The 11,302-nt window shown below is 38.4% G+C and overlaps 1 protein-coding gene across 1 annotated transcript in view; it reads left to right on the forward strand.

The window, feature by feature from the left end:
- The window catches only part of LOC116045790 (excitatory amino acid transporter 5-like), a 40,101-nt gene that overhangs the window by 22,332 nt on the left and 6,467 nt on the right, over nucleotides 1-11,302 (forward strand). Inside the window, exons 3-7 of the mRNA XM_031293651.2 lie at nucleotides 1,470-1,685; nucleotides 7,680-7,722; nucleotides 8,343-8,574; nucleotides 8,815-8,914; nucleotides 9,875-10,108. Coding sequence (XP_031149511.1) covers nucleotides 1,470-1,685; nucleotides 7,680-7,722; nucleotides 8,343-8,574; nucleotides 8,815-8,914; nucleotides 9,875-10,108 — 825 coding nt within the window. The remainder of the gene's footprint in view (nucleotides 1-1,469; nucleotides 1,686-7,679; nucleotides 7,723-8,342; nucleotides 8,575-8,814; nucleotides 8,915-9,874; nucleotides 10,109-11,302) is intronic.

Here is an 11,302-nt window from a genome sequence, read left to right on the forward strand (position 1 = left end):
CTCTCTCTCTCTCTCTCTCTTCCTACTTTGGCTCCATACTCCTGCTGCACCTCCATTTTAATATCTTCCCACACATATTCCCACTTATGACGTGCTGCATTTCTACACCGGCTGAGGAGCAAACTGTTAAATGAATGCAGTGAAAATGAATATCTGAACAGAAAGACTACTCAATGCAACCCATTTAAATGCTAATTTATCTCTTCCGTTTGTAATGTTTAAGATCACAGTACAGGCTTTCTGTGATAGAAAAGAAAGCTCTGAATGGCTTGATTCAAATTTCACAAGTAACAGAAGCGGAGCTAATGACTACTGGGAATAATTTCATTCGGCTTGATGCTTTCTTGTCATAGATTGCGTTGTCTGAGCCGGAAGAGCCAGTATCTTATATAAAACCCTTCTGTAGTTTAAAAAAAGGCTTAGTGAGTTTTGGTAAGTGGTGCCATCATGCCAAAGCTGTATAATCATACACTCAATCAAAGCCTTGATGGAAAGCTTGCTTGTGCATGCACATGAAGTATGTTATTAGGGTGCATATTAAACTCAACATTTTCTCTGATGCTTCACTATAACTATCATTTTTAGTTTGAGTCCTTTGAATCTCAGTGGTTTGTTATCCTCATAGTGCACTTGTGACACTGTTGTGAAGACAGCAGTAGTTGACAGAAGTAAGAGTTATAAAGTGCAATTTAGTGCCACTGATTCCTTTGCTCCATAAAGGCTTTGAGTGCAAATGGATGAAATAAATGAGATAGCTGGAAAGCTTTTCTTAAACCTACATTGTGTAATTTTTTGGAGTTGATTTTTAGCAAAAAACCCTTTGTTCTTTCAAAAATATGTGCTCATTCATGTGTAATTACTTCCACCAACTAATTAAAGTATTCTCGTAAGCGTAGAATCTGCCATTGAGAATCATTCAGAATACATATGAGCGAGTCGCTCAAATGACGGCCGCCATGTAGTGCCTCCATCTTTAAAATACCTTAGCCAAAGAGGGACACACCTCCGCCTTTCACGCTTTTAGACTCAGTGGCACCGTGACGAATGCCAGCCGGGAGGGAAAAGGAGAATTAAAACGACAACGCGACAGGCAAAACAACAAGACCAAAGTTACTGTAATATTGGAGTGGCTAGAACAGCTGCGTGTAAACGATGGAGATACTAAGAGCTAATTTCGGATTCGGCCACCGTAGGAGTTGAAACGCGCTCGGAATGGGAAGGGCTAGAAAGTAATATTCAGTTGGTTGTCGTATACAATTTCACCGCTAGATGGGAAAAATTCTTACACAATGTAGCTTTAAAATATCCACTTCTGAAAATTGAGGCAGAACAAAGTAGTTCTTTAGCAGTGGTTTCACAAAGTGCTTCTCTATTTCTAACATTACCCTCTATTTCCTTGTCTGTCTTGTTGTCTCCCTGCTGTTTCTGTCTCTGCCTTTGTGTATCTCCGCTTTCTCTCCATACTTCAGTTTGATGTCAGGTCTGGCTGCCTTGGACGCCAAGTGCTCCAGCCGCCTGGGCATCATGACCATCTCCTACTACCTCTGGACCACGTTTGTTGCAGTGGTAGTGGGCATTCTCATGGTATACATCATCCACCCGGGTGGAGCTGCTCAAAAGGAGGACTCTGACGAGAGCAAGAAGCCAATGACCAGCTCTGCTGACGCTCTGCTGGATCTCATCCGGTAAGAGACTGTCACGTATCTCCTATTACATATATCAGCTCAGAGGAAACTAAAATAAAATTTAAAAAATCCCTATGAAGGGTGCCATGGTTTAAAAATGTTTAGGAACCACTGTTATATATGATGGCTTTACTCTTTGGATTCTTTGGAGTCTCTTGTTTATCTTTTATGTGTTGGAGATGTAGAAATGAACACCTACATGTTCTATGGTAGGTCAGGACCTCCAAGAGACCACAAGATAAATCTGAGGGTATTTTATAAGATGAGTTATACAGTAAGATGGGAAATCACATTAGCATGTGACTTTTCTAACGTACATTTTTGAATCAGATACAAGGCAATATGCATGGGTCTTGGGGCAATGGATTTTCATTAGAATGGAAAAGTTCGAAGACACCAACATTTGGTCAGATTTTTAACAAATTCCCATGAGATCAATAAAAATAACCAATACCAAAAATCTATAAGAATAGATATTTATTAGAAAACCAATCAAAGTTAAATATTGTGAATGTGATGGCTTTTGATTTTGTGAATTTGCAAATGAAGTAACAGGTATCGACTTCAGCACAAATGAAAGCAGACTAAAGGGAGGAATGTATCATAAGCACTGAGAGTAAATCTAATTTTCTGCTTCTAACCTTCTGAAGTATGAGAGAGCAATACGCAAACTTTATGTCAGCATGTTCATTATAGTGCACAATAGATGCTGCTGCGGGCACATCACCTTCATTTAAAGCTGTTTTATAATACAGTACATGTGAAGTTCTTGCTCTGCGTGCTGTTTCACAAGGACTGAAGTTCTTTAGGTTAAAGCGCAAAGCCTGGAGCCTCGTGTGAGTGGGTTATTGTGCTAAGCTAATTAAGATGAAGTGTGTTTGAGGTGAACCTGGGTCAGCCGTGCAGAGAGAAAAATTACGGTGAGACACTGTCGGTCAGTGGGATAGAGTCTACGGCCTGTAACACAGAGAGCTGCTGAGCTGTTGACCCTACCACCAGAATATTACAATTGATGATGCTATTTTATCACAATAAACTACCAACAATGTATTTTACGTAAATTGAAAAATAATTCATGTTTTGTCATTTACAGTAAAAGTTAGTTCTCTTTTCATCCTCTGTTGATTTTGCTTTTTACTGTAATTATTTGAGAAGTGTAATAACAAAATCACATACTAAGAATACATTGTATTTGAATGAGTCACTTTCAATCAGAATGAAAAAATAGGGAGTAATATGGGCCAAGCCCATGGAATCCAACTACGTTTCAGGGGTTCTTAGCGTGTGTGTGTGTGTGTGTGTGTGTGTGTGTGTGTGTGTGATAAGTATAATGAGCAAAGTATGAATTATGCCAGGTCGCCGTTGCAAATGAGAACCTTTTCTCAACGGCCTACCTGGTTAAATAAATAAAATAAAAAGAATTAGTGCATAAATGGATGTATTAGGGGCACTGGGGTCAGAGTGGTTCATTAGACTGCTATGCTCTGTCTCAGACACAGGATAGGCTGCTGCGTGGATACAATAAGTGGTTAAATCCATGCAGAATACTCATTCCACTCAGATGTACCATACTATCCCCATATATATTCACCATATGTCTTTTAAGTCAATCTGTTGAATGCACAAGATGTAAAACACAATATGCCTTTTAATCTCTCTGTGTCTAACATATGCTGTTTGAATTTGAGCTCTGTGTTGATGTGGGTTTACAGCCAGTGCATATGCCATGCTGATTCTGTTGTGATTGACAGACACTCTTCTTTGTATAAAGAATGTTTTATACCAGGGGTCTTCAATGATTTTTTAGACCAAGGACACCTTAGCTGTAAGAGAGACAGAGCGGGGACCATCTACTACGTAATGTAAAAAATGTAGTTGCATATTAAACTGGGCCTAGAATAACGTGTGGGTGGCCTAAAGCCTTTACACATACCTTTTAATGGTGCATACAATACTAAGCTATTAAAATAATAATTATTGACATATTTATAAATCCTGTTTTAGTGTTAAACATAAATGAAGCACAGTGAATGCTTAAGCTTAACTGCATCTGTCATCAATGCTGTGTAAATAAAAAACAATTAAAATCTCTATCTTTGCTTATAATATGCTGGACTCATTTTCAGACATTTAAACTTAAAAAAAATCAAAAACCTTTTTTAAATGATTAAACAATAACTTGGGGCCCCCCTGCAGTAACTTTGAGGACCCCTTAAGGGTCCCGGACCCCCTGTTTAAGATATCTGCTTTGTACTATAATTACCACCTTCATCATGTCATTCCATTCCATTTTACACACTGCTATAATTATTATGAGTCATATTTCTTCCTTTTAAAAGGAAATTCTTCCTCGCTGCTGTCACACCAAATGCATGGTCTTGGGGGAATCGTTGGGTCTCTGTAAATTATAGAGTGTGGTCTAGACCTACTCTATCTGTAAAGTGTCCTGACATAACTTCTGTAGTGATTTAACATTATAAATATAATTCAATTTCATTTAATTGAACTGAATTGCTACAATGTATCTTATTCAACAGCCTGTAGTTTAAAGGCAGCAGTCTGTACCACAAACAAAAGGTGCTTGCACTCGACTGAAAGTGCAAGCACCTTTTGCATTGTTTAGTCAATGCAAATTTTGTCATTCATAAAATAATTTATTTAATCTTGTAGTCAAAGAGTTTGAACAAAGTGTTATTTGTTATTTGGAATAAATTAAGTGGGCGGTGAAAGACAAAAATTAAAAAATCAATACTTGAGTCAACCTAAAATGAATATTTTGTGAGTTGCAGCATCCGGATGTAGGCATGAATGGAAACTTCGTCTCATTTTATGTGTTCCTGCATTACTTCTAGTGTTATTGTGTTTTACATTGTGCTTAACATTGTGTTTAACACAATACTAAAGTATGAGCAATGTTGTGTGCACAATTGGTCACATACTAAGGACATATCGTGTAGCGGCCCAGGTTCAACACAGTATGGGTTAGTGTACATGTTGGTGGTAAATTACCTTTCCTAGTGTTCTCAGTCAGGACACATAAGCTTGGATTTGCACCTGATGAGCAAGCCACAGCATGATAGTGCATTACTCTTTGTAGCTATATGCATGAATGGTTCATGAAAACAGCCTGACCCCCGTGGTCTAGATGTGAAAGAAAGACGTATTACAGTTTCAACTTTGATAGAATGGTTCTCATTTTTGTGTTGAAACTTGGAAATATATATTCAATATAATTGTATTTAAAGTGTCACACCGTAACCGAAGTTATCTCAGGATACTTTACAGATAGAGTAGAGAGCAGAGACCAAACAATTCCCCCAAGCACATGCATTTAGTACAGCAGCGAGGAAAAACCTCCTTTTAACAGGCAGAAACCTCAGACAGGTTGGGGGATGGAGAGAGCGAGAGAGAGAGATGCAAAGCAACTACAATAATATCAAATTATGATAAATATAGAAATAACTACTTTTAGGTTTTTGTATGTTTCATGTATGCTTGTTGTTTAACTGCATTATTATATTAGTCTTAGTTTGCATAGTGTATTGGCAGTTTAAAACCTTGTTTACTTATGATTATCTTATGCTATCTTATATTAACCCTATACTGCCTCAGACCTTGTACTTTTCTGCTTCCCCGGGAATTCAGCCTTCAACTTCCAACAGACAAAGGTAGAAATTTAATCTAGACATAATGTTCACTGTGTTCAAGGACATCTGCCAAGAGTGAGAATATGTACTGTATAAGTACTTTTATCTGAACTTCATTCTGTATCTCTCAGCCTAGCAAGCTCATGTCCATTTTCAAATGCCATACGATTAGCCTGGGAAAACCCTGACAAACTTCAAGCAAATTTGAGATTTGCTCTGCAAGTCAGTCTGGCCAAGAGCCCATTCAAGGACAAAAAAGGAACACGAACCTGCAGGAAACCCACATAGGCGCCTATAGAAAATACAAACTCTGACACAGAAAACTAGTGTTATTGCTGTATATACTGTATAACCCACCAGGATTTTGATGGTAACTTTTATTGTTTCAGTTTAGTCAAATTTGTTGAACAAGCTCTTATCTCAGCCCTGTCTATGAGGGTTGTTGGGCATCCATTTCCCACCCCAAAAATACTTATTTCCTCTTTTACAATCACTGTCCCTGCTCCACCTGCTTCCGGTTCCATCCCTTTCTGCTCCTTTATCATTAAGCACCCAAATCCTCTCTGCTGCAGTTTCCCTTGGCAGGCAGAGCAATTAATTTGCTTTTGCTCGGCTGAGAATGGCTAGGAGAGTGTGCTTTTTAGGGCAGTTATTAAAGTGTATCACCTTCCCACTTTCTGAGCAGCTTATTAAGATTGTTAAGATTTTCATTAGCCAAGATCAGTGCAGACAAACATTTTGACTAGCCATTAGGGACAGTTACTCTTTTCGTGAAGACCATTAATGAGCTGACTCATCCCTCATTGATTTCCAAGTATTGAATTAATGCTAATAACAAAATGAGGAGATGGAAATCAAAGGAGACCCAGCTCACTGTCAGCCCCCACCTGTCAGTGGATCACAAATGTCCTGACAGACCTGAGGCAGCAGGTGAGGCTGGGGAAAAATCACATCTAGCACCTGGACCATCAGCACTGGCGCCCCCCAAGGCATGTGTACTCTCTCCACTGCTCTTCTCCCTCTACACCAACGACTGCACCTCAGGAGACCCGTTAACACATGTGTAAGACACACTTAAACTCCTTAAGTTTGCAGATGATACAACAGTAATCGGCCTCATCTGAAACGGTGACGAGTCTGCATGGCCCTCTGGTGAGGTCACAACAACCTGGAGCTTAACATGCATGTGGAGATGACAGTGGACTTTAGGAAGAGCCTCGCAACACTCTGTGTCTGCTGTGGAATCCTTCAGGTTTCGAGGATCCACAATCTCTCAGGTCCTCAAATGGATGTTAAATATAGACACAATCAGTAAAAAGGCCCAGCAGAGGATACACTTCTAACTGCCTCAGGAGCTGCTGATCCAGTTCTACACTGCAATAATCCAGTCCGTTCCCTGCACAACCGTCACTTTGTGGTTTGGATCAGCCACCAAAAAGCAGAGGAACAGAATACAATGGACATTTAGGACTGCAGAAAAAATCATTAGTGCCAGCCTGCCCTCCATTCAGGACTTGTATATCTCCAGTGTCAGGAAATGGGCAGCTGTAACATCACTGCCGACCCTTTACACCCTGGACACAACCTGTTCAAACCTCTTCCTCCGGTATGCGCTACAGAACGCTATGCGTCAAAACGACCGGACACAAAAACAGTTTCTTCCTGCAGGCCATAACTCTGATGAACAGTTCATTCTAGTCCATATGTAATCAACCCTTTAACACAAAACATCAACTGTACTTCACTGTATAAAACTTTACATTATATATTTTTATAGTTTACACACTTGAGTTTTAACATATACATAACATCACTGTCAATATTAATATAAGTACACTCTATAACCATGTATGAAACAACCTGTTTCATCAATAATCCCATATTTATTTCAGCAAACTTGCACACTGCACCATTGCCCTATTGTCTTACCTATAATATTTATTGTTTTGACATATATATATATATATATATATATATATATATATATATATATATATATTATCTGTGCATAGTAGTCAACATTCATGTTTACCTTGTTCAGCTTTGTTGTCCTTGTTTTTAGGTGTTATGTTATGTTTCTGTATATTTACATTGAGCTGTGTTTGTGTACACACTTTAAATTATTAATTAAATTAAAGCTGATTCTGAACACGTTTCATGATGACATCAGTAATGTTTCAATGGTCATTCAAAAAGAAATACTTTACATTGAATGAATTGTATCCATTGCCTTTCCATTGTATGTGCTTCTCTGACCGTGAAGGACTTTTTACTTTGAAAATACCTATACAGAGGCTATGTATATTCACATCCATTGAAACACTTCTCATATAATTCTCTTCCCCAGCAACATGTTTCCAGCCAACCTGGTTCAAGCCACTTTTCAACAGGTAAGCAAAACATTTCAAGGCAAAGACATAGATAGAAAAATAGAAAAAGATGATCAAAACACAACAGCACCAATAGTTTGGAACTGAGGTAAAAGCAAAGACTGGGAACGGGGGAAAACAGTTAGCCTGACTGTGTCCAAAAGCAATAAAATACATCTCCAAAGATCTCATTTGTTTACTCCGTACAAAAACCCCAGGCTGTTTTCTTCTATCTTTATATGAAGATAAGCTAACTGGCTGCTGTTGGTAGCTTCATATTTAGATATGTGGTATAAATCTTCCCAATTAACTTTCAGCAAGAAAGCCAGTAAGTGTATTTACCGAAATATCGAACTATTCTATGCTCACTGTTGAGGCAGCAATATTTCTTATTTTCCCTTTCACCGAGCAATTCTTTGTTTTAGATGAACAGTAAACACATATGTTAGCATATTAGAAAGTAAATTTAAAGTGTTATCATTTTTATCAGAAAATACAATAGTAACCGAGATTATAAAAACAACACACTGTGTTCAATGTCATTTCACTACTATAATGTAAATCTTCTAATTTAAATGTTAACACACTCAACGCATGTGTCATCATTTTATGACAATCTGTTGCCCTGTTTTGGTTTCAAGTATCGAACCCAGAGAGTCCCTGAGCTCATCCCCAAACCAACGGTGGCTCAGCTCCTGGATGAGACCACTACGCGCAGGGTCTACATCTACGGCATCCAGGATGACAATGGCACAGATGTCCAGAATTTCTCCCTGGATCTTACGCCGCCACCTGATGTCATCATGAAAACATCACCTGGTACCAGCGAAGGCATGAACGTGCTGGGGATTGTAATTTTTTCTGCTACCATGGGTAAGTGGTTGGCATGGATCCTGTACAAACACCTTCCCAAAGTAGCATAAACAATGCACATACATAACTATCTTAGCAATCTTGATTTGCATAATTTAGTTTAGAACGTGTTGTGTGTTCATTGTGAGAACAATGAAATGACAACACTCTCATCAATTTACACTGTTGAATTTATCATTGTAGGTGTATGATTGATGCATTTATTTATAAATGCAACATATGTTTTTTTCTTCAATCCAGGAATAATGTTAGGAAGAATGGGACCCAATGGAAGTGCTTTGGTCAACTTCTGCCAAAGTGTGAATGAGGCAGTTTTGAAGATTGTTGCCATTGTCATCTGGTAAGAGTTGTATCTTGGAAGTTAACAGCACCAAAATAAAGACATTTGTGAGCAGTTTTGCTGATACTGGTAATAATGATCAAAATGTTTGCTGAAACAGCATTAGGACTTTCCTATTTTTGGCTTGGCTCTATGGATGGCAATATCAGTGTGTTGGTCAGTCAGTTGGCAATGAATTGAGTAAGGTACTCATGCTACCCAGAGGATGAATCCCACTGACGTTGGTAATCCTGGGACTTTTGGGACCTAATAAGCTGTGCTTTGTGTCAAATTAGACCAGAACTAGATATGTTGTTTTTCTTAGACAGACTATTGGATAGATTGCCATTTCATTCGATACAGATATTCATAGTGCCTAAAGGATGAAACCTCATGACTTTCGTGATCTCCTTGACTTTTCATCTTGTATATCTCAACATTTTTGATGGATTGGCAGAAGATTTTGTTCAGATATTCATGGTTCCTAGACGATGTATCTTTATGACTTTGGTGATCACTTAAATGTCTCAACAAATATTGGAAGGATCGTCATGACATTCAGTTTGGACATTCGTGTCCCCCTAAGGATTTATTTTAATAGCTTTGGTGATCCCTTAACTTTTGATTCTGCATCATCAGTTCAAAACTGTTTAATTTGTCCAATCTGATCAAAATTACCAAATTACCAAAATTAAAGCTAATGGCATTCCCATGAGCCTCAGCTGTACTTTGTGTTGATTCAAATTAGCAAATGTTAGTCCGCTAAACTAAGATGGTGAACATGGTAAACATTATACCTGCTATCATTTAGCTCAAAGTACAGCCTCACAGAACCACTAGCATGGCTGTAGGATAAGTCTTGTTGAACAGTAAATGCATCATGACTTTTGAAGCTTGATGAGAAGTACTCTCATTTTAAATAAAAGCCAATGCTGTAGCTGTCTTTTTATGAACAAGCCACTACGCTTCCATCCCTTACAGGTATTTCCCCTTTGGGATCGTGTTTCTGGTTGCCGGTAAGATCTTGGAGATGGACGACCCTTCAGCCATGGGGAAGAAGCTGGGTTTTTACGCCATAACGGTGGTAATGGGCTTAGTGCTACACGGCCTATTCATCCTCCCGGCCATGTACTTTTTCATCACTAAGAAGAGCCCTATCGTTTACATCAGAGGCATTCTGCAGGCCCTGCTCATCTCCTTGGCCACCTCCTCCAGGTAAAAGTGGCAGTTCTGACTTTTCACAAATTAAACACTTCATTTATATTCATGTTCATTTATATGGGGGCTATGTGAATCAGTTTTGCTGAATTTCTTCAGGACCAAACATATTGTGGAGAATAAACCCACTTAATCAAGTTCCTTACATTTTGCTTTGTTTATGTTTATTATATTTAAGATAAAAATCACGTGAGGTCACCTGGGGCTCTTATAGGGTCACATAAATAAAAGCTTCTCAGAAAATGGAAGTATTTGTACATATACAATGTTTCAGTCATGAAGAACAACTTACAGTGAGTGTAATCATATAATAATAATAATAATAATAATACGCTTAGCTTTAATGTAAGGTTCACCAAAAAATGAGTATAGACATGCTTTTAAACTATAGTGCTAGAGTAGGAGTGGACAATGGAATTATTGAACGAAATGGATGTTTGTGGGATTTCACTGAACCTTTTAACCTCATACGCCCTCAAGTCTACCTTGTATGAGTGTGTGTTATGATTGGCTATATATTTGTCATTTCCAACAACACTAACTTTGCAAGGGGTTGGACAGCATTAGTGTCAAGAGTGTTCACTCCTGGTTTACAATCAGTATGTTGTATGTTTCTTCAGTGCTTCAGCCTTGAAGGTTCCTGTAAATAATTATGTATTGTGTCGCAGTTAACATCTAACTGAGAGGTAGAACTAAACAAAATAAAAGGAAAATTTTGCAGCATTCAGGTCTCCCCTACCCAACCTTGCTCACATTATGAAAAAATGACAAAGCTAAGCTAAGATTTGTTATCACAGCATCTCAAAGAAATTATTTATATTTGAATGCATTTAGATTTAAAATGTTTGGTATACTCACATACAGGGGCGGGGCTAGAAGGGAGGCACGGGGTGGCATCTGCCCCCCCTGAAATATGATTTCCCCCACCCCCCACCACCAATCCATTAGGCTAGAGTGCTGTCAATCTGACAATTGTGATTTCCATCGGATCAGAGCACTGTCACTTGGCTGCCTGTTCTGCCAATTTTCCCAGCACTTCTCACATGACCAATTAATGTTTCCATGATGACTTTCCAAAATTCTGATATAATAGAACCAGCCATTGTTTTTTAAAGGCAGACTGAGTCTATAGAAAATGTGCATTGTATCTCAATTCAATTCAATTCAATTTTATTTATAGTATCAAATCAT

This window comes from Sander lucioperca, chromosome 9 (assembly GCF_008315115.2).
Source record: "Sander lucioperca isolate FBNREF2018 chromosome 9, SLUC_FBN_1.2, whole genome shotgun sequence".
NCBI classification, from domain to species: Eukaryota; Metazoa; Chordata; class Actinopteri; order Perciformes; family Percidae; genus Sander; species Sander lucioperca.